At 44.0% G+C, this 24,499-nt stretch overlaps 1 protein-coding gene across 2 annotated transcripts in view; it reads left to right on the forward strand.

The window, feature by feature from the left end:
- Positions 1–24,499, forward strand: part of slc5a12 (solute carrier family 5 member 12) — a 40,618-nt gene that overhangs the window by 10,484 nt on the left and 5,635 nt on the right. For both annotated transcript variants that reach the window (XM_067994090.1, XM_067994091.1), the window contains 10 exons: positions 6,566–6,633; positions 8,092–8,246; positions 10,540–10,680; positions 11,852–11,981; positions 13,784–13,872; positions 13,986–14,098; positions 16,321–16,388; positions 22,583–22,669; positions 22,756–22,943; positions 23,037–23,140. In XM_067994090.1, coding sequence (XP_067850191.1) covers positions 6,566–6,633; positions 8,092–8,246; positions 10,540–10,680; positions 11,852–11,981; positions 13,784–13,872; positions 13,986–14,098; positions 16,321–16,388; positions 22,583–22,669; positions 22,756–22,943; positions 23,037–23,140 — 1,143 coding nt within the window. The remainder of the gene's footprint in view (positions 1–6,565; positions 6,634–8,091; positions 8,247–10,539; positions 10,681–11,851; positions 11,982–13,783; positions 13,873–13,985; positions 14,099–16,320; positions 16,389–22,582; positions 22,670–22,755; positions 22,944–23,036; positions 23,141–24,499) is intronic.

The raw sequence follows: 24,499 nt of genomic DNA on the forward strand, positions 1-24,499 counted from the left end.
ATGCGGTTCTGGGTGCTCCATTGAAGACTAGGGCTGCGGAAAGGGTACAGCGAAGATTCACCAGAATTATACCAGGAATGAAAGGTTATAGTATGAACAAGGGCTCAAAAAAATTGGGCTTTTTCAACTGGAATACAAAAGGTTAAAGAGGAAGCTAATATAGATTTTCAAAACAATGGAAGGTTGTGAGAGATTAAACAGTGAAAGATTGTTTTCGCTAGTTGGATGTATCAGGAGCAGGGGGCATGGACTCAAGATTATCACTAGAAGAACGAAAGGGGAAGTTTGAAAAAAAAATGTTTTCACACAGGGGGTTGTTAGAACATAGAACGCTTTATCACAAATAGCTATTGACGCTGAAAGAACTGACCTTGAATGACTTGGCGTGGTCAACTCAATTTAATAATTGTTAAATGCTCCCTGTGCATGGAGCACACTGTGAGTCAACAACGCTTAAAGTGTGACATAATTCAAGAGGCATTTGGATAAGAATTTGAAATGGAAAAATATAAAAGGAAATGGGTAAAAGGTGGGGAAATGGGATGAGACAGGATAGCTGTCATTGAAGAACTTGCACTGGCTCAGGTGAAAAGGACTAACCAGCATCGTTCTGCACTGCAATTCCTATGATTCTAAGAGCAACATCCGAGAGAAGCAGCCTTGCTCCTATCTCTTCTTGCTTGCCTTTTCAACTGCTAGCACCAAACCTTTAATTTTTTTTTAAGCATGTAGCTGTGATCAGCAGCCCTTTAAGAGCTACTGGGCTAGAAATTGGGCCATGTAACACCAGTTGTTTTGGCACTATACGGCCTCCCGGAGTACCAAGATGGCATCTTGGATACGCATGCTTCAAGTGTGACGTGCGCTGGATGCCATCTTGGTAAAGGGTTTAGCGCATGAGCAAATAACAAATGCCGGCATCGTGTAAAGTAGGGAGAAAATGCATTTGATCAGTGTGCAATGCTGATTTAAAGTGATAGACACCATTTTGGCACTTAATGCTCCACTCATCGCACAGTCTTAACCGCGACCATCTAAACGTGTCTCAGAATGCTTGGAGGACTCCCCACCAGCGCTATTTAAAAGAACCATGCAGGATTTACAGATTAGTTGCTGGATTATTGCTTCTGGCTGATGCATTTGTAACTGTATTTGGAGGTCTCCTATACTTGAATACCGGGACGAGGGATCATAGCCTAGCATTTAGGGCCAGGACATGCAGGAGTGAAGTTAGGAAATGCTTCTACACGCAAAGAGTGGGCAAAGTTTGGAACGCTCTTCTGCAAACGGCAGTTGATACTAGCTCACTTGTGAATTTTAAATATGAGATTGATAGATTTCTGTGAACCAAGGGTATTAAGGGATATGGGGCTAAGGCAGGTATATGGAGTTAGGTCACAGATCAGCCATGATCTCACTGAATGTCAGAACAGGCTCGAGGGACTTAATGCCACTGCCACTAGCTGCCTCCTGTTATGCGCCACCTTTTCCTGCAATAAAGCAGGATGTGTGTCTGGGTGATGTTCCTGTCATGGTTGAATAGCTGTTAGCGTATGTGGCCTGTGAGTTGTGGGTGGGCGGCTTGCAACAGTGGTATTATGTAAGGGTGAGAGGAAGCATCTGATTGGTAGAGTTGCCTACTGATGGAAAGAGTTTGTTGGTATGTGGGATGTAGTGCCTGGAGTAGTGGATGCGGCTAGTGGTGCAGTTGGTAGGAGACGCCACTTGACAGTTGAGCTCACTCACCTTGACCACTCATGTCAAAGCATTGAACTGCTCCCTACATTGCATCCATGTTCGTGCTGCTGTGCACCTGGCATTAACTGCATCCCCCCCTGCCTCCCACTGCCTTTGGGCATATGTCTGGAGGGCCTCTTGCTACCCCCCCACCACCCACCCTGCGGATATAGGATGGCCCTCCTTCTGTCCACTCTTGCACCAAGGCCTCTAGCGGATCAGCAGAAAACCCTGGTGCATGCACTCTCGCAGGCCTGGTACCAACTCGGACCAGCAAATTGGTGAGGTCTGGCGTGCAGATTGGAGGATGTGGGATTTAGCGGTATGCAACCTTTATTCAATGTTTTAAAATAACTGAACAGTTTATAAACATGGGGCGGACCTGCATCTGTGTTTAACGCGTGCGATATCTGATCTCCGTTCAGACTCCATGCAGACAGCAGACTGTTATTTTTAGCAAATTACAGGTACCGGCTACCTTTAAGAGATGTTGGCTGGCTGTCAGAGAGACAGATTGCCTTTAAGAGATTCGGGCGCCCCCTGCTGGTGGAAAGTGCAAATATCATTGAACCTTCGTGTCAACACGGGATTTCAACGCTTGGCTGAGGCAGGACGAATGTCTTGTCCTGCCTGCAATGGAAGAACCAGGCGGGTTAGTTGCTGACCACGGTAGTCGGGCAGGGTTGGGGCCATATCCAATTTAACCCCCACTGACTCACTGGATATCCCACCATGCAGGGAGCATTTAATAATTACTAAAATAAGTTGACTTTGCACGTTCATTCAAGGCTTGTTCCTTGTGCTACCGATCCACATGCATGATTGACTCCTACATGCAGCAAATGGCAGAATGCTGGTTGTTTGGGTGCACGTCAAAATACACGAAGGAATAGCCCATTTTAGATTAACTAAGGCAGCAAGCAATTTTGCACAGACTCAAACAAACTGGGACGGATTGCATTAATTTAATACATTTGTGCTGCTTACGAGGAAAATTTAGCTTTTATTTAAAAAATGGTCTCTTTTTATAAATCTTAGTAATCCTGTTATAAAATGGTGTTATTCTGCAAAGAATGCAATGCATAAATATAAATTAATGGTAACTCGTTCCCTCCCACTGGTGGGAAAATGCAACAGACAGCTCAGTACCTTAGCAAAAACTATTACTTGCATTGGAACCTTTTTACGAAAATGTATATTGACCCCTTCAAAAATTGTTTCCGTCATGTTTTAGCCTATTGTACTGGATTTTAAGAGCCTGTTTTATAAAGGGTTTACACCAAATCCAAATTAAAGCTTTTTTCGATCATCTGGGATTAATTTACAGTCCAGTCGTCGACAGTGCTATGAGTCACCAATAACCTGCTCACCGATGCTCAGTTTGGGTTCCGCCAGGACCACTCGGCTCCAGACCTCATTACAGCCTTGGTCCAAACATGGACAAAAGAGCTGAATTCCAGAGGTGAGGTGAGAGTGACTGCCCTTGACATCAAGGCAGCATTTGACCGAGTGTGGCACCAAGGAGCCCTAGTAAAATTGAAGTCAATGGGAATCAGGGGGAAAACTCTCCAGTGGCTGGAGTCATACCTAGCACAAAGGAAGATGGTAGTGGTTGTTGGAGGCCAATCATCTCAGCCCCAGGACATTGCTGCAGGAGTTCCTCAGGGCAGTGTCCTAGGCCCAACCATCTTCAGCTGCTTCATCAATGACCTTCCCTTCATCATAAGGTCAGAAATGGGGATGTTCGCAGATGATTGCACAGTGTTCAGTTCCATTCACAACTCCTCAGATAATGAAGCAGTCCGAGCCCACATGCAGCAAGACCTGGACAACATCCAGGCTTGGGCTCATAAGTGGCAAGTAACATTCGTGCCAGACAAGTGCCAGGCAATGACCGTCTCCAAAAAGAGAGAGTCTAACCATCTCCCCTTGACATTCAATGGCATTACCATCGCCGAATCCCCCACCATCAACATCCTGGGGGTCACCATTGACCAGGAACTTAACTGGACCAACTCAAAACTGGTGGGCCATCAGCAGCAGCAGAATTGTATTCCAACACAATCCGTAACCTCATGGCCCAGCATATTCCTCATTCTACCAATACCAACAAGCCAGGGGATCAACCCTGGTTCAATGAGGAGTGTAGAAGAGCATGGCAGGAGCAGAACCAGGCGTACCTAAAAATGAGGTGCCAACCTGGTGAAGCTACAACTCAGGACTACATGCATGCTAAACAGCGGAAGCAACATGCTATAGACAGAGCTAAACGGTTCCACAACCAACGGATCAGATCAAAGCTCTGCAGTCCTGCCACATCCAGTCGTGAATGGTGGTGGACAATTAAAGAACTAACCAGAGGAGGAGGCTCTGCAAACATCCCCATCCTCAATGATGGCGGAGTCCAGCACGTGAGTGCAAAAGACAAGTCTGAAGCGTTTGCAACCATCTTCAGCCAGAAGTGCCGAGTGGATGATCCATCTCGGCCTCCTCCTGATATGCCCACCATCACTGAAGCCAGTCTTCAGCCAATTCGATTCACTCCACGTCATATCAAGAAATGGCTGAGTGCACTGGATACAGCAAAGGCTATGGGCCCCGACAACATCCCGGCTGTAGTGCTGAAGACTTGTGCTCCAGAACGAGCTGCGCCTCTAGCCAAGCTGTTCCAGTACAGCTACAACACTGGCATCTACCCGACAATGTGGAAAATTGCCCAGGTATGTCCTGTCCACAAAAAGCAGGACAAATCCAATCCGGCCAATTACCGCCTCATCAGTCTACTCTCAATCATCAGCAAAGTGATGGAAGATGTCGTCGACAGTGCTATCAAGCGGCACTTACTCACCAATAACCTGCTCACCGATGCTCAGTTTGGGTTCTGCCAGGACCACTTGGCTCCAGACCTCATTACAGCCTTAGTCCAAATATGGACAAAAGAGCTGAATTCCAGAGGTGAGGTGAGAGTGACTGTCCTTGACATCAAGGCAGCATTTGACCGAGTGTGGCACCAAGAAGCCCTACTAAAACAGAAGTCAATGGGAATCAGGGGGAAAACTCTCCAGTGGCTGGAGTCATACCTAGCACATAGGAAGATGGTAGTGGTTGTTGAAGGCCAATCATCTCAGCCCCAGGACATTGCTGCAGGAGTTCCTCAGGGCAGTGTCCTAGGCCCAACCATCTTCAGCTGCTTCATCAATGACCTTCCCTCCATCATAAGGTCAGAAATGGGGATGTTCGCTGATGATTGCAGTGTTCAGTTCCATTTGCAATCCTTCAGATAATGAAGCAGTCCGAGCCCGCATGCAGCAAGACCTGGACAACATCCAGGCTTGGGCTCATAAGTGGCAAGTAACATTTGCGCCAGACATGTGCCAGGCAATGACCATCTCCAATAAGAGAGAGTCTAACCACTTCCCCTTGACATTCAACGGCATTACCATCGCCGAATCCCCCACCATCAACATCCTGGGGGTCACCATTGACCAGAAACTTAACTGGACCAGCCATATAAATACTGTGGCTACAAGAGCAGGTCAGAGGCTGGGTATTCTCTGGCGAGTGACTCACCTCCTGACTCCCCAAAGCCTTTCCACCATCTACAAGGCTCAAGTCAGGAGTATATGTATAAATGCGTAGGCTTCGAGGAGCTCCTGAACATTTACCTGAGGAAGGAGGAAGCCTCCGAAAGCTTGTGAATTTAAAATAAAATTGCTGGACTATAACTTGGTGTTGTAAAATTGTTTACACAAGTCAGGAGTGTGATGGAATGGTCTCCACTTGCCTGGATGAGTGCAGCTCCAACAACACTCAAGAAGCTCGACACCATCCAGGACAAAGCAGCCGGCTTGATTGGCACCCCATCCACCACCCTAAACATTCACTCCCTTCTCCACCGGCGCACGGTGGCTGGAGTGTATACCATCCCCAGGATGCCCTGCAGCAACTCGCCAAGGCTTCTTCGACAGCACCTCCCAAACCCGCGACCTCTACCACTTAGAAGGACAAGAGCAGCAGGCACATGGGAACAACATCACCCGCACGTTCCCCTCCAAGTCACACACCATCCCGACTTGGAAATATATCGCCGTTCCTTCATCGTCGCTGGGTCAAAATCCTGGAACTCCCTTCCTAACAGCATTGTGGGAGAACCTTCACCACACTGACTGCAACGGTTCAAGAAGGCGGCTCACCACCACCTTCTCAAGGGCAATTAGGGATGGGCAATAAATGCTGGCCTCACCAGCGACGCCCACATCCCATGAACGAACTAAAAAAAACTAGATAACAGTATGGAGTTAAAAAAACTATTTTATTATTCTACTGCTTCTTCAGATTGATTATTATTTCAGTATGGAGTACATATTATCCAGCATTTTGTCATATGTTGAAATACATGAGTATTGCATGAACAATTATACACAGGAAACTCTTATTAGGTTACCTTCTGTCACTAAATATTAATACTTTATTCAAGACCGAAGTTTAAGTACTTACCTGGACTATAATAACTCAGTTTATTAATTGGAACATTCTTTAACAGAATAAGTAACTTATAAAATAGAATAATAGCTAAAATACTCTCCCAAATGCATTACGCCACTCCCCACAACACATCACTCACTACAATTTAAATGTGGTCCTAATTTGATAACTATTTAGCATTAATTATTTCTTAAACCGGTTTTAGCTTTTTCAGTATTGGTCTAATTTGTTCTCCATTTTCAGAACTCAGGTGATTTTCAATGTTAAGTATGTTTTAAATTATTTTATTTGTTATTCATATTTACTTTCCTTTATTTTAAGTATATGTATTCTGCTTCCATAGTGACTGGCTTTGATCTATGGGGATCAGTATTTGCAACAGGAATAGTTTGCACCTTCTACTGCACACTGGTACGTATAAGTGTTTACATTCAAAATTGTGCAGTGATCTAGACACTTGTGCAACAATGTCACAGATAATTCAGTTGAACTTTCAATGTTTCCAGTTAATAATTGAGACAAATGCTATTTTGGTGTTAATATATCGAGGCGTTTAATTTTCTTTTTAAAAAGTCTTAATGGCTGTTTGGTCTCCTAAAGTTTCATTGTAAAGATCTTGGGGGGTCATTTTAACCGAACCGGCCCGGTGGGAAATTGGCGAGATTGAATTGGCCGCATGTTTTACACCCCGTCCGATTTTACTTTCTATTAAAATCAATGGAGAGTAAAATCGGGCCGAGTGTTAAATGGGCGGCCGATCCGATCCAGTCAGTTACCCCCTGGATGGGTTTGATTAAAATTACCACCCCCCCCGCCCCGCCCACCCCTTGCGCTTATTCTGTCAGCCATCTGGCCAACAGTGGGAACAATCTGAAAGAACTTTGGGGTCGATTTTATCCCGGCAGAAACCAGGCGGTTAGGCGGTTAAAAAGAGGTTACCATTTCCGATATTAACCTGTGGGGCTCTACAAGATGATGAGGTGCTTTCCTAAAGCAGGGAGGGAGCCTCATGAATTGATGCAAATTGGGGTCCTATTACTTCAACAGGACCCCAATGGCATTTTAACCTGTGCTTTAGTGGGGAAGCTGCCATTGCCTTCCCGCCAGGCTGACAACTGGTGGGAAAGGTGAAGAGACCCTCCAAGTAATTCAAAAAATTTCTTTAGTGGGGCTAGGAGGAGCAGGAGTGCCCCTATGGGCTTCCCCTGCCCCAGACTCCCCCCACTGCGAGACCTTCCCGAAACACCCTCCTTCCCCATTTATCTCGAAGCCGGCAGGTGGCCAGGGGACAACCTATCTTCCCCTGCCGGCAGTTGCTCTCCACCCTCTTCCCACCCATTCCAGGTGGGAAGTGGACCTTCGGCACTTAAATGAGGCCCAGCGGTTAAAATTGCCCTGGCCTCCTGCTACCTATGGCAGGTGCGACATTAACTCCTGCCGGAAACCTGCTCCGAGTTAAAATCCACCTCGTAGGTTATGTCCAGTAGCAATATCACCTCAAGTGGATTTCTTGGGAGAATGGACAGGCCAGTGGGTTCACATCATAAAATCTTACAGCACAGAAGGAGACCATTCAGCCCATCGTGCCTGTGCCAGCTCTTTGAAAGAACGATCCAATTAGTCCCACTCCCCCAACTTCTTCCCGATAGCTCTGAATTTTTTTTCCTTTTAAAGTATATATCCAATTATCTTTTGAAGCTTTGGAAAGCAATGTAATGAAAATCAATACACATTAATCATTAGACTGGTTAACACCTCCGTTTTATCTCATCTATGTAATTTACACGCGAGAGATTATTTTTCAAAAAGTACGACTCTTATTTAGGATGAATGTCCAGCCGCGGAATTAATGCTTCTCTAAACTTTCAGGGTGGTTTGAAGGCGGTGGTGTGGACAGATGCGTTCCAGATGGTCGTGATGGTGTTGGGATTCTTAACAGTTCTTATCCAAGGAACAATCTTGTTAGGGGGAAGCAGCAATATGTGGAAGATCGCAGGCAAAGGCCAAAGGCTCAATATATTTGAGTAGGTAACCCTTCACAAGGACCACCGTCAGACTTCTTTGGAGGAGAGAGTAGCTGGAGTTTGAGGGGGGGGGGCAAGGGGCTTCCCCTTAATGCTAAGAAACACATTCTGAACCTTGCAATTTGATAGAGTTCAGTACCTACAGATGATCAACTTGTCTCTGGAGGGTTCTTCCTTACTTATCTCATTTTTTTACTGTGATCATAAAGACACTGGCCCCAAAAATCCATGGGCCATGATCCTGGCATTTACATCTGGATCATACCTGCTGGAGTTTTCAGGGTCAGCAGGAGGACACCTTGTTTGCAGTTTAGCTATCTCTGGCACCAGCCTACCCCATGCTGTAAAGAAATCCGGCACCTGCTTGCCATAGTGGGGTGGGGGATGGGGGGGCCTCGGGGCGTGAGCTATCCTGAAACCAAATACAGCTCCCCCTCACCCACTTGTGTAAAGAGCGTGACACAGGATTTTTTTTTAATATCCTTTCTTTGGAGGTCCAGGCTGCTCCCTGACCTGGATCAACCAGTGAGGCCCACTTGCGCCCTTCTGGAGACCAGTACATCTCTCTCAACGTACAGTGTTAAACTGGGTCCTCGCTGATCCAGAAATTGAAACTTCCCACGGTAGGGAGTCCCAGTCTCCCAGGTTCCTTCCTCTTGGCACCTTGTAAGTGGGTGAATGGAAGCTCCCGATGCATGCTGGCACCCTTTTTTGCAATACATTTTGTTGGATTCCTGACAGAATTCAGAACCCCCAAAGAAATTTGGGGTCTTAATTCTGCTGTGGCTGCCTCAAGTCCTTCTGGCTCTCCATTCCTGGGAAGTACCCAAGATCTAGCAGTCCAGCTTCGAGCTAAGAAAACTCAGCCATAAAGTAGGTAACGACAATGACAGGTAACGCTAGCATCTAAACTTATGGCCTTGAATTGGATAGGCAGAGCTCTCCCTCTAAAACTTGAACTCATCCAAAACTCTGCTGCCCGTATCCTAGCTCGGACCAATTCTCGTTCACCCATCACCCCTGTGCTCGCTGACCTACACTGGCTCCTGGTCCAGCAACGCCTCGATTTTAAAATTCTCATCCTTGTTTTCAAATCCCTCCATGGCCTCACCCCTCCCTATCTCTGTAACCTCCTCCACCACAACCCTCCGAGATCTCTGCGGTCCTCCAATTCTGGCCTCCTGCACTGGCGACTGTGCCTTCAGCTGCCTAGGCCCTAAGCTCTGGGATTCTCTTCCTAAACTTCTTTCTACTCCTCTCTCCTCCTTTAAGACGCTCCTTAAAACCTACCTCTTTGACCAAGCTTTTGGTCACCTGTCCTAATATCTCCTTAGGTGGCTCGGTGTCAAATTTTGTTCGATAACACTCCTATAAAGCACCTTGGGACATTTTACTATGCTAAAGGTGCTATATAAATGCAAGTTGTTGTTGATGTTGTTGTAAAACTATAAGGCTGGCAACGAGCCGCTCTTTCTAATTGGACCAAGCGATTCGTAACCCTGGTGATAGCAGCAGATCACATACAAATTACACAAAACTGTGGGATTGTACAATTAAGCAAAAGTACTAACAAATAAAGGGCAGGTCACTGGTAAGAATAATTATGCTTTTTAAGCGTAAAAACCCTGTAACTAGTTTCAGTAAGGTTATGAAGAGAGACTTACAATACTGGGACTATTTTCACTGGAGCAGAGAAGTCTGATAGTTTTAAAAACCTCTATTAAATTTCCTATGAAAGATTTTGATAGTGTAAGTGGGGAATTTCAATGGGGATCATTTTCAACTTCGCAGCCTGGGCGGCAACCAAGCCGAGCGAATCGCTCACCTGATCGTCGGTACATTGATTCCTACGGAATGAAAATCGGGCTGTTTCTACAGCAGGTGGCTGATCGCCTCTGCCAGGTTACCACCCAGGCAGCGAAGCTGGAAATTAGCCCCATTGTATCTCTGATGAGGGTGTCTTTCATAAGTCACTTGACATTGGAATATAAAGTGGTGATACACAATCCCTTCGCTGTGACCGCTGTTTCCATGCTAGTTATTTTGCTGAGCACTGTCAGTTTTGCTTGCTCTTGTGGCACATTGGTTTTGTTGTCTCATGGCAAATACAAGTAAAAGGTATATGGTTACGCTTAATTCAGCTTGATTTTCAGACAACACAAAAAAGAACGTATATTCAAATCTAAAGTCTCAGTTGGACATATATCCTCAATAATTTCTTTTAGAGACTTGAAATTCTAATGAAGTGAATTTAGGAGACAGAGTGGCTTTGTTTGATTTACATTTGAATTAGTTTTGCAGTAGATCCTTTGAGGCGTCACACCTTTTGGACAGTGGCAGTAGGAGGCACATTTACCTGGTTGGGAATCTATGGAGTGAATCAGTCCACCATCCAAAGATGCATTTCGTGCAAATCAGAAAGACATGCTAAAATGTAAGTGCAAAGCTGTTTGGTTTTTTGGCCATTCAATGTGGACAACACAGTAATATTTCCAAAGACTCACTTTCATTTTTGTGCTCATTAATGTGAAGGATTTTTGAGCTGGAGATTAAAACTTCTTCTATTTGAGGCATCTAGTGTCAGGCCTAAGTATGTCCAGCTGCCAAGTAAAGCCCCGTCTACTCTGTCCCAACAGTATTCGTCAGCCCCTACTTGAGAAAAGTAATCCCTACTGCACCAGTGTGACATGTGTTCCACCCTGTGACTTCACAAGGTGAGATTGTCAATCGGTGCCAAATTAGGGACAGTTTTGTGCTGATGGCAAGACAGCCCAATCCAATTTCACATTATCCCATTCGTCTGGGCTGGAATTGAACCCAGATTCTGGAGTTGAAACCCACTGCATCGCCCTGTTTCCCGAACAAAAATTATTAATGGCACAAAATTATCTACAACATTTACTTTGTAACAAGCATTGCCTGATCACTGTGCTTTATAAATTAGAATTTTTTCATTTTTAATTCTACTGTAAAATTCTATACGAGAGCAAGTGCACAAAAAAATTTGAAGATCATCTTAATATTCATAGGTATATCACACGACACATCCAGATCCTGGACGTGAAGATTATTTAGGGTTTAATAGCAACAGGAGGTACACCAAGTCAATTCAGTTGCATGATGTTCCTTCCTTTCCTGTGAGTAACCCCACTCCCACTGATAGCACAAGTGAGATCAAAAACTCACCGCCAGTGGAATCAAGTGTAAATCTGTATCCTACGACCCCACGGAGCATGTTGGCACATTATAAAAGGTAACTTCACAAGATCGTGTTCCCGTCATAGATCCTCACTCACTTGGAGGCCACAAATTTAATGCATGGAAAATCATGGACTGCACATCTGAATTGCTAACATGCATTCCTAGAGCACGAGGCTTTGTATAAGTCTGTAAACTGACCCCTTATATGTAACATCACCAGGTCACCACCAGAATATTACTGTTGATAAAATGCAGAGTATGTACCGATGTTTTTCAAACTACCCATGAGATACATTCAGACAGAACTCAACAATACAAATATTGGAAATATGAACATATTTTGTTGCAATATTTAAAGAGGCTGCAAGTTGCTTGTAAAGCTGATACCTCAATTCTTATCCTAGGGCACTGTATCTGAATTTGCTTGGTCTCTGGGTAATCATTGTCTGTGCAGTGTTCTCCGGGCTGATTATGTATGGGTATTATGTAAACTGTGATCCGTGGACTGCAGGATTCATTTCAGCATCAGACCAGGTAAGCATTAAAACCATGATAACAAAATAAACGGATACCAAACTTACCAATCTATTAAACAGTGCAGAATAGCGTAACTAATATTATGAAATACTCTTTATCTTGTAACATGAATCTTCTACAAAATCATTGAAGCATTGGCAAGGGTAATTATAAACTTTCGTAGATTTGCTAACTGACACAGCTTCTGGGCAATGATAAGTTCCCTGTCTCCTTTTACGGCAAGGAAGGGCAACTCTGTTTAACATCTGTCCACTTTAAGTTCTACAGGTTGTTTGCATCACCTATCTAGGAGGGGATTACTTCTTGAATGGCTTATGTTAGGGATGTATTATTGAAGCTGCCACTAATATTAACAAAGACTATCACTAATGTTCCATTCATGCTACTGCTAAGCTAAGAAATTGTAGTGTGAATTCAAAGCCGGGGCCTGGCTAACTCTTGAGTGAAATGGAGTACGGCTTCCTCCTCCAGGTCCTGACTCCAGATTTACACCAAAACTTTAACGAAACTGGTTTACACTGACAATACAGCTGTAATGTAAATATAGTACAGGACTTCCAACAAGCTGATTGCATTTTTTATCTATTCTATAGTCATGCAAAATTTAGCTCGGAGGAAATTGCAGTGGCTGAATCTTCAGCGAAAACAGTACTCCATAGGGAAGACTACCGTTGGCAATAATAGTGGATGAACATATTTAATGCGCCAGAATTTCCTGTAGCAGGGCATCTAACGGCATTTGCCGTTAGTTAAACTTGCTCCTGCATCCTTTAGCTCAAAAAATCTTTGCCCACAAGCTGACAATGGCACAGCAGGGAAACAAGGCATCTGGGTCCTGAGTAAACAGGCAAGCAACAGGGTATTTCCTTAAACAATGAGATTTAAGGATTGGGAAATAAACACTGGAAGAACTGAGAAGGAGGGTGAATTAAAGGGGGTGAATTCAATGTCAAATCAGGTACAGGAGAAATAAAGAGAAGGAAAGAAAGATTGAATTAAGAGATAGAGAAAAAAGAGACAGAAAGGAAAAGTAAGAAAATAAATTTTAAAATTTAAAATCTCCTCCAAAAATTCAAAACCTGAAGGAATGAGACTCCACACTTGTACCAGCTAATATTCCGTGTCAGAGAGGTTGACTGGCACTCATTAACACTTATGTTGTTACTTACGCTTGAAATGACAAGACTTAGCTTTCTGTGGCGCATTTAATGGGCAATTAATGGGCAAATACAGCAAGTTCCTAAAAAAATGGGGAGGCTAAGGGTGAGATGTCATTTTCGCGAAGCTAACTGTAGAGTGGTGGAACTCGGACAACAACTTTTGGATATTCTCGTTAAACAGCACACCTGCTCCTTGCCTGAAGTTGCTGTAACATTTACCCATAAATAACGGCGAGCGACATTAGGTTTGCCGTTATTTTGACAGCAAATTCTGGCCCATTGTGTTCATATGACATTCCTCTGTCCATTATTTTAATGAGGTCATAAACTGCGCATTAATTTTACCCTGATACCTTCAGGGTAAGAATACTGCAGCATTGACCAGTCTTTCCTGATGCCTCTCCCAACACGGCTTACAGAACACAATGTCTGGTGGCATAATTATTTCAATTTTCTATGTTATGTTAACTTGTATGATGGACAGTATGGAGAGAAGGGAGGCATAAGTTAATCAAAACTGTGCACTGGATTTTTAATGGATCTTTGATTCAGAAATTTCAAATACTGTATTATTAAAAATGTATTAAGGAAATACTTTCTAACATCATCTTTAACATTTTTTTCTTTTCTCTTTTGAAGTTAATGCCCTATTTTGTTATGGAAATACTGGGACACCTACCAGGACTTCCTGGACTTTTTGTGGCTTGTGCATTTAGTGGCACACTCAGGTCAGTATTTGGGAATTTCGACACTAAATTCCCTCGCTGAAAAAGTAACGTCAAAGCACAATGATAGGTTGTCAGCACATAGTAGTGATCCTGCTTTTCTTCCTGGTCCTTAGCACGGTAGCTGCTAGTATTAATGCACTTGCAACTGTAACGTACGAAGAAGTCGTTAAGCAATGCTTCCCCAACATGTCAGACAAGCTGAGCACCTGGATCAGCAAAAGCTTATGTAAGTACTTTCAGTATGTATTGTTCATCAAATTCACTTGTAAAGAGGAACTGAAGCATACAGAAACTCAATTCTCTTCCAGGCATTCTGAGCTATGTGCTTGCTGTGCTGTGCGCACATCCACCTTGTATTATTGCATTTTGATTTTATTTTGCCTGAGGAGGAAGCTCCACAGACTTCCCCCAGTAAATTTTGGTTAATACAACATTGCCGTCCGTGGCTTGTGCTCTGTCACACTTATTTTTGATTCATAAATATTTTTTAAAAATTAAATGCCATAGCAGCAAAGCATAAGCAGTTAACTGAGATTATGGGGCTGATTTTCCTTTCCAGGGAACATTTATTTTCCAGGATCAAAACAGAGGTAAAAGGGGCAGAGACCCAATGATGCCAGGATTTCACCCCTTTAGCTGTATTTCTACTTCTGGGATTTTACTGGAAAAGTGCAGCTTTGAAATAGGATGCATATGAGGCAGGAGTGACATCACGATATTGCCCACCTCATTTGTCTAGGTCTTCACTTGGCAGACTCCGAGGGGATACTTGTCCGCAACAAGTGGCTCTTATTGCTTGTACCAGTTCCCCCCGATTAGAGGATCTGAGAAGCAGCAGGCAGCAAGCACATGGAGGCTGAAGAAAAGCTAAGCGTCCTTTTCCAAGGAGCAGCACAAGATCTTTGGACCTGAAGAACTTCTGGCTGCTGTTTTTGGATAGTAACCAGATGGCTCTGAAGCCAGTGGTCACTCCTACAGCAATTGTCGACTTCCCTTCCCCTGCTCTTTGGCTCAGGACCCTGCCAAAGGACCGGCTTGTGTCAGGGGAATGTTGGGCCTACACACATGACCTAAGCATGGAGGTTAAGGTGAGTTTAAGTCAAGTCAAGCACAGAGCAATTCTGACACACTCCAGCTGACATGCCCAGGCAGGGGAGAACAGGAATCAGCTACTACATTTCTTTTGTCTTCCCTCGTCTTAACTTTTTTTCTTAAAAAGTGCCTGGGATCGTAGGTTTTATGAATAGGGTTTAGAATACAAAAACAAAAAGGTCATGTTAAACACATACAAATCGTTGTTTGGGCTGAAGTTGGAATATTAAGACCAGTTTGGCACACTCTACTATAGGAAGAATGATACGGCCGTGGAACATTAGAGCATAAGACATAGGAGCAGAAGTAGGCCTGCTCCACCATCCAATCAGATGATGGCTGATCTTCAACCTCAACTCCACTTTCCCATCCGATCCCCATATCCCTTGATTCCCCGAGAGTCCATAAATCTATTGATCTCAGTCTTGAATATACACAAAGGCTGCGCATCCACAGCCCTCTGAGTGAAGGAATTCCTCCTTATCTCAGTCTGAAATGGCCGACCCCTTATCCTGAGATTATACCCCCTAGTTCCAGACTCTCCAGCCAGGAGAAACATCCTCTCAGCATCTACCCTGTCAAGCCCCCTCAGAATCTTATATATTTCAATAAGATCACCTCTCATTCTTCTAAACTCCAGAGAGTATAGGCCCATTTTAATCAATCTCTCCTCATAGGAAAGGGTAAAAAAGTGATTTACTAAGATGATCCTCAAATTAGGGCCAAAAATTCAGGAATGCCATTTCTGGACTCTTCCTTCCCTATCCTCCCCACCCCGCTCAGGATACTCACCCTGCACACGAATGGTAGGGTCCGAGGAGCCCAGGACATTGGGACTCAGACCTCATTCACATAGGAACGGAGCTGCGGGAGGAGCCTGAGACGGTGAGTGGTGGAAGGTCAGGCCGCTGGGGAGCCTGGGGCTTGGAGGTCGGAGGTCGGGGATTGGGGCTGGGGCGAGGGAGATCGAGAATCGGGGCCAGGGAGCCTGGAGGTTGGGAATTGGGGATCTAAGAGCCGGGAACAGCAGCATTTGGGAAGTGGTCCTTCAGGAGTGACCAGGAATGCTCCTCCTGACTCCAAATTCAGAGGTAAGTCATTTACCATTTCTGTTGCAGGCATTCTGTAGGGTAGCGATGGTGCCGGCTGCCTAAGGGCAAAAAATCATGCAACGGGGACCTCAAGCAGGCATTAGGCCCCTTATTTACATGTGCAAAGGGCCTAATGCCTGTGTTAGGTGTGAGTAAAGGACGCCTCTTTTTTGTCCTTGCCCAATATGGCAGGTGGGCGCACTTGAATTTCCTTATGAACATATACAGCCACCTTCTAATCTCCATTATTAACACTGTTTTACAGGCATATTGTTTGGTGTACTTTGTACTTCAATGGCAGTTGCAGCATCCTTAATGGGAGGGATTATACAGGTAAGTATAGTACAGTATATGAGGACTGTCCATTGTTCGAGAAAACAATTATATTTCCCTACCGGTGATTCTAAACTGTAAAGCTAATATCAGCTTTTCTGAACTGTTTTATATTCTGCTCCAATTGAATGTGCGTCTTTTTAGGTACAGCCCCTACTGCTTATATCGAGCGCGTTGGTGTTAAAGTGGTTTGCTCGCTATACGAGGTGGATGGTAAAATGAGTAGCGGTTCTCAAACATTAACCTGGCATTAAAAATGCTCCCAAATCACTAGTAAGCAAAGTAAATCAGTGTGTATGTGGGCTCTCAAATTTTATTTAAGCCACACTTGTTACATGTTGCCATGGCTGAGAGAATTCGTCCTCTGACATCCCGCCTGGTGCTGTCACAGTGCCGATTTCTGCCACAATCTCATCTGCACTTTCCTCCTTGGCTTGTAGGCCTGTTGGAGGTTACAGAGAGAGGGAGGGGCGAAGTGATGTTGGGATTTCAACACGAGGATGAAAATTTTAAAATCAAGGTGTTGATGAACTGGGAGCCAATGTCGGTCGGCAAGCACAGAGGTGATAGGTGAACGGGAAAACCATTAATGGCATTATAATGCAAGGAGTTAACACAAAAATATTGGAATTCAGGAGAAACTTCTTTACCCAAAGAGTGGTAAGAATGAGGAACGTGCTACCACAAGGAGTAGTTGAGGCAAATAGCATAGATGCATTTAAGGGTAAACTAGATAAGTACGTGAGGGAGAAAGGAATAGAAGGATATGCTGATAGGGTTAGATGAAGTAGAGAGAAAGGAGGCTCATGTGGAGCACAAACACCGGCATAGACCAGTTGGGCTGAATGGCCTGTTCCTGCGCTGTAGACTCGATGTAACTCCTCAGCCATAGAAAACCTAGTTTTCTTGAAGCCACGCTGCTTTATTTGTTGATTGACAGAGTCCCATGCGTGCTTCAACAGACATACAGTTCTGTGTGCGAGTTTTTTCAAGGACTCTCTTTGATCTAATGTTATGCTGCTTCTTACTGTACATTGTGTCCTAATGCGCAGAGCTTTCACAATAAGCTAGAAGAATTAACAGCACAGATAGATATTAACAGTTATGATATAGTTGTGATTACGGAGACATGGCTGCAGGGTGACCAAGGATGGGAACTGAACATCCAGGGGTATTCAATATTTAGGAAGGACAGGCAAAAAGGGAAAGGAGGTGGGGTAGTGTTGTTAGTAAAGGAGGAAATCAATGCAATAGTGAGGAAGGATATTGGCTTGGAAAATCACGATGTGGAATCTATATAGGTGGAGCTAAGAAACACCAAGGGGCAGGAAACATTGGTGGGGGTTGTCTATAGGCCCCCAAACAGTAGTGAAGATGTAGGGGAGGGCTTTAAACAGGAAATTAGAGATACATGCAAGAAGGGGACAACTATAATCATGGGTGACTTTAATCTACATATAGATTGGTCAAACCAAATTAGCGATAATACTGTGGGGGAGGAATTCCTGGAGTGTGTATGTGATGATTTTCTAGACCAATACGTTGAGGAACCAACCAGAGAACAGGCGATCCTAGACTGGGTATTGTGCAATGAGAAAGGATTAATTAACAATCTTGTTGTGCAGGGTCCCTTAGGGAAGAGCGACCATAACATGATAGAATTCCTCATTAAGATGGAGAGTGAAGTCGTTGAATCCGAAACCAGGGTCCTGAATCTAAATAAAGGAAATTACGAAAGTATGAGGTACGAGTTGGCTATGATAGTTTGGGGAACTTTACTAAAAGGGATGATGGTGGATAGGCAATGGCTAATATTTAAAGAATGTGTGCAGGAATTACAACAATTATTCATTCCTGTCTGGCGCAAAAATAAAACAGGAAAGGTGGCTCAACCGTGACTTACAAAAGAAATTAGGGATAGTATTAGATCCAAAGAGGAGATAAATAAAATTGCCAGAAAAGCCTGCAAGCCTGAGGATTGGGAACAGTTTAGAATTCAGCAAAGGAGGACAAAGAGATTGATTAAGAGGAGAAAAATAGAGTATGAGAGTAAACTAGCAGGGAACATAAAAACTGACTGTAAAAGCTTCTATCAATATGTCAACGGAAAAAGATTAGTGAAGACAAATGTAGGTCCCTTACAGTCAGAAATGGGAGAAATTATAATGGGGAACAAAGAAATGGCAGAACAATTAAACACATACTTTGGTTCTGCCTTCAAAAAGGAGGACACAAATGACCTCCCAGAAATGTTAGGGAACCAAGGATCTAGTGAGAGGGAGGAACTGAAGAAAACCAGTATTAGTAAAAAAAAAATAGTGCTAGGGAAATTAATGGGGCGAAAGGCTGACAAATCCCTAGGGCCTGATAATCTACATCCCAGAGTACTAAAGGAAGTGGCCCTGGATATAGTGGATGCATTGGTGATCATCTTCCAAAATTCTATAGACTCTGGAACAGTTCCTACAAATTGGAGGGTGGCAAATGTAACTCCACTATTTAAAAAAGGGAGAGAAAAAACAGGGAATTACAGACCGGTTAGCCTAACATCAGTAGTGGGGAAAATGCTAGAGTCTATTATAAAAGATGTGATAACAGAACACTTGGAAGGCATTAATGGGATTGGACAAAGTCAGCATGGGTTTATGAAAGGGAAATCATGCTTAACAAATCTACTGGAGTTTTTTGAGGATGTAACTAGTAGAATAGATAGGAGAGAACCAGTGGATGTGGTGTACCTGGATTTTCAGAAGGCTTTTGATAAGGTCCCACACAAGAGGTTAGTGTGCAAAATTAAAGCACATGGGATTGGGGGGAATATACTGGCATGGATTGAGAATTGGTTGACAGACAGGAAACAGAGAGTAGGAATGAATGGGTCTTTTTCCGGGTGGCAGGCAGTGACTACTGGGGTATGCAGGGATCAGTACTTGGGCCCCAGCTATTTACAATATACATCAATGATTTGGATGAGGGAACTAAATGTAACATTTCCAAGTTTGCAGATGACACAAAGCTGGGGTGGAATGTGAGCTGTGAGGAGGATGCAAAGAGGCTCCAATGTGATTTAGACAAGTTGGGTGAGCGGGCAAGAACATGGCAGATGCAATATAACTTGGATAAATGTGAGGTTATCCACTTTGGTTGTAAAAACAGAAAGGCAGATTATTATCTGAATGGTGACAGATTGGGAAAAGGGGAGGTGCAACAAGACCTGGGTGTCCTTGTACACCAGTCGCTGAAAGCGAACATTCAGGTGCAGCAAGCAGTTAGGAAGGCGAATGGTATGTTGGCCTTCATTGCAAGAGGATTTGAGTACAGGAGCAGGGATATCTTACTGGAGTTATACAGGGCCTTGGTGAGACCATATCTGGAGTATTGTGTGCAGTTTTGGTCTCCTTATCTGAGGAAGGATGTCCTTTCCATGGAAGGAGTGCAACGAAGGTTTACCAGACTGATTCCTGGGATGGCAGGACTGACATATGAGGAGAGATTGGGTCGACTAGAGTTCAGAAGAATGAGAGATGATCTCATCGAAACATATAAAATTCTAACAGGACTAGACAGACTAGATGCAGGGAGGATGTTCCCGATGGCTGGCGAGTCCAGAACCAGGGGTCACAGTCTCAGGAAACGGGGTATGCCATTTAGAACCAAGATGAGGAGAAATTTCTTCACTCAGAGGGTGGTGAACCTGTGGAATTCTCTACCACAGAAGGCAGTGGAGGCCAGGTCATTAGATGTATTCAAGAAGGAGATAGATATATTTCTTAATGCTAAAGGGATCAAGGGATATGGGGAAAAAGGGGAACAGGATACTGAGTTAGACGATCAGCCATGATCATTGTGAATGGCGGAGCAGGCCCGCAGGGCTGAATGGCCTACTCTTGCTCCTATTTTCTATGCTTCTATGTTTCTCTGTTTAAAGGAGAGTGTGTCATAGCAAACACGCCTATAGAAAGCACCAGTCTTGTCACAATTAAAGATGCTCTGGGATTCATAACCTTTGAGAAGCCCAGGCAGTGCATTTTCTAGCCACTTCTCTGCACCTGTGGCATCTGAGTTAAGTTTTTCTCCATGTGCATGTTGTGGCGAGACTTCCATCTCTACAGCCACTCCTCAGAGCAACTCAAATCAGGCCTGCCACGTGCTTCAGCCAACTGCTAGGCTGTTTTGGGCTCGGAGGGGGCCGCTGATAAGGGCATTCCACCGACTTGCATTCTGACACCAGCGCAGGAGCACCTCCTCGATTTCCCCATCCTTTCCCTCGTGCTTCCAGTGAACGGCTGTGCAAACTGTCTCTGTAAGCCGGTGACAGTAGCTTTAGACAGACCGAGGTGCAGCCTTAGGTCGCACTAGCTCATGTTCAGCAGCTCATCCTCTTATTTAGGAGGTCACTTTTCGTGCTGAGGCTCATTCGCTTTTCTCTTTCCTGCTGCAGTCTGTGCTGTTCGTGCAAACTGTAACCTGACACTAGGGACAGGAGATTAAGTAGCCAAGGTAATCACACTTTAGTGAGGTGCGAACTGCTGTTTAACAGCTGAGGTGACTGAAATAGCCGGAGTGTTTAATACGGTAGAAGCGGTGCCTTTCCTCATGGACATCCATGGGAATGGCAAGTGGCTAACGTTAGTTACCCGGTATGAACGGCTGGCCGCAATAACTACAGACGGTTTAAGTGTGGGGGACTGCATATCATTTTTGAAAGCCAAGATCCTAGCCCCATTCTGGGAGTGCACTCCAGTTAGTGTACAGTCACTAGAAAAACAGTAGATCCTAGTCAGCCAAGACTGTGGGATATTAGGACATTGTCTTACATCATCTTCAAGGCTCACTTCCTTCTAGAATCATAAAAAGGCCATTCAGCCCATCATACCTATGCTGGTGCTACCTCTTTAACTGGAGCTATCTATTCTAATCTCATTTTCCTGGCATTTCCCATATCCTTTTACATTCTTATCAAGGCTACTTTCCAAATTCATTGTTTTCTTCATTTAGGCCTTCGTCATTTCTCCCACCAACTCTGTTGCAACTGAATTCCCCATACAATCCATTTGGTATCAAACAGCTGAAAAATTATCAGCACCTGCTGCCAAATTGTTGCTCCTGAAGACAACTGCACAACTATGATACTTGAACATACTGGGGTGGATTTTAACTTTCACCGTTGAGTGGAAAACTGGAAGCAGCAATTTGGCCGCCCGTTATACACCCTGCCCAATTTCCCTTTCTATTGACTTCAATGGGCGGCGTCTAACGGACAGCCAAACTGCTACCACCAGTTTTCCTCCTAGTGGTGAAAGATAACATGTACCCTACTGTATTCCCACCAGAGACGTTAAATATGGAAATCAGTCACCGAATGTTCCTTCCCGGCCTGAAATCCGAGCTTGTATATATGTGTCAGATGATATGTGTTGTTTGTTAATAACTATAAGGGTACATTTTCATTTAATTGTTGTAGTTCATGCACACAGTTCCCCCCACCCCCTGCAATAGTTAATCTATTTTTCAACTCATTATTCATTAACTATCAGAACCAATTTACTCTGCAGGTGCCAAAATACACACTTCATATACAGAACACTCCTACATTATCTAGTTCAACATCCAGTGTCACTATTTGAAGGAGAGTCGAAAGTTCTGGTGTTCTCCATTTTCTTTCCAGTAGGGGATACTGGTGATATGGAACATAGGAACATATGGGGTGGGTCTGTTGTGTCCAGAAGGTGGGATAACATTTGGGGGTGGAGTCCTTTTATCAGAACACAGCCCTGCTGTTTTCTTTTCTCCTTTTTGAGATCGGTAGACCCATGTCCTTTTGTTTTTTCAATGCCTTTAATTTCTTTAACGCTTCTTTATATTGCTGGATTGAGATGAACCTGTACATCACCTGACAATCTCCTGTTTTTCCTTTAAGCAGTGCACAGGTAATTTGCTGATAAGCTTCCTCTCTGTGCTTGGAATATGTCTTTGTCCCCTTTCCCTCCTTTCTGATTCTGAAAACGTTGTCCCGACGATTCCCTCCGCAGATGCCGAGTGACCTGCTGTGCGTTTCCTCCGTCTGTTTCAGATTTCCAGCATTTGCAATTTTTTTGCTTTGTATAAGTATAAATCAATACTCAAGTCAGGAGGGGGTAATCTCAAAATCGTTTCTGTATTAAGTGCTGTAACTGTCTTCTTCTGATTTACAGGCAGCGCTCAGTATTCATGGCATGTGTGGGGGGCCTATGCTTGGATTATTCTCATTGGGCATTTTATTTCCTTGTGCTAACTGGATTGTAAGTATATAAATTGTTCCCAAATCAAATTCAACATCTACTTTGTCCACTAGTTTGTGCATCAAACAGATGGCTTATCTTTACAGGGTGCAATTGGAGGCCTAGCAGTTGGAGTAACCTTATCCTTCTGGCCTGCAATTGGTGGGTTTATTTATCCTGCACCAGCATCAAAAACACTACCCTTACATTTAAGTACCAATGGTTGCTTACCACTGAACACATCAGATTTATCTTCCACATTATTGCCGACCTTAATCCCTGAAGAGAAATACAGGTATGATTGTGTAATTTTTGTTAAAATTGACATTTACTGCAATTAAGCAAAGTGCCACGTGATAATAACGATGCTGCACTTTTACATTGGCAGACCGCCCCTGTCAGATAGCTGGTATTCTATATCATACCTCTACTATAGTCCTTTAGGATTCCTGGGATCATTGATAGCCGGACTTCTGATAAGCTTCATATCAGGTTTGTTCTAAACTCCTCATATCTTATCATTTGTCGCTTCATTACATGCAACGCTTAATCTGTTTTTTTTAAAAAATACTTTTTGACTTTTCCGACCAAGATTTGCAGTGGATGTGAAACAATTGTTCGTAACCAAGCATGTAATCACACAGCTGATGGTCGGGAGTGAGAATGCTGATGAATCATTCCACAATCCTATATATCTTTTGCCAGTGCTGCCTTACTCTCATATATGGGAAACTGAGCTCTGAATCAGTTTCTTTAATCACTCTAGTCCTTGACATCACACAGAACATTACTTGATGTGTTGTCATGACAATAGGCCTCCAGACTTTCTTCTGCCCTCCACTGCATGTAGCAGGAATTTTAATTCCTCCCACCTGCTGCAATAATACTGTGGGAATTAGAATGCAGCAGGTCAATTTCCCGCTCCCCTCCCGCCCCACAGCGATTTCAACGCTGCTGTTTTCTCGGGACACCCGCTTGAATGAGACGGGAGCCTCATACCTTTATGCAAATTGGGGTCCTATGACATACATAGGACCCCGATCACATTTTAACCGCTGACTGAGTCCACTAGGACCGCCCATCATCCGCGTTGATTTTACTCATTCTATAAATGAGGTGGCAAGAGCATTAAAGTGACAATGCTAGCTGGCGGGATGTAAACAAGGCCCAGCTGTAATAATTGGACAGGCAGCCCACTTACCCTGCCAGCCACCTGCCCGTGAGTTAAAATTCCAATTATCATATCCATTTGTATGAACAGAAATAACATTGCATTTGGAGTTTCGCCTGTAAGTGACCCCAACATTATACTGTTTAGGCGGTAATCTACTTGTGTATGATTCAGTCTGGTCCAAATGTTGGACAAATATTATGTCCAATGGAATCCCAACACGTGTACTTTTTATCACATTCATTTTCCACCATTGCCACTCTTTGGCGATCTATAGAATATTATAGCTTCAAATCATCGATCATTGGGGTAGAAATTCGAACTCATTGCTTCCATTTCATGGGTGTAAAATGGCCCAATTTCAAAGACTAACATCCCGTGCCTCAAGGAAGCCTGAAAAAAGTCCGACCCAAAATTGGGTGGCCCATTTCTCAGGCGTCCCTGACGGCTGCCGAAAACAGGCATTAGGCTCCTTACATATGAGGGGGCCTACCACCAGTTCCATGCCCCCCTCTGCTAAAACGGTCAATGATGCACTCAAGATTCTTCAGCAGTCACTGACTGCTGGGCAGCAGCAGCCTCCAACGAAAAGAAAGTTTAAAAAAATATATATTTTAAAATTTGTTCCTGGAGCTTCCAGCTTCCCGGCCCTCCTTAGGTCTGTTGCCACCCAACGATCA

This window comes from Heptranchias perlo, chromosome 12 (assembly GCF_035084215.1).
Source record: "Heptranchias perlo isolate sHepPer1 chromosome 12, sHepPer1.hap1, whole genome shotgun sequence".
NCBI lineage: Eukaryota > Metazoa > Chordata > Chondrichthyes > Hexanchiformes > Hexanchidae > Heptranchias > Heptranchias perlo.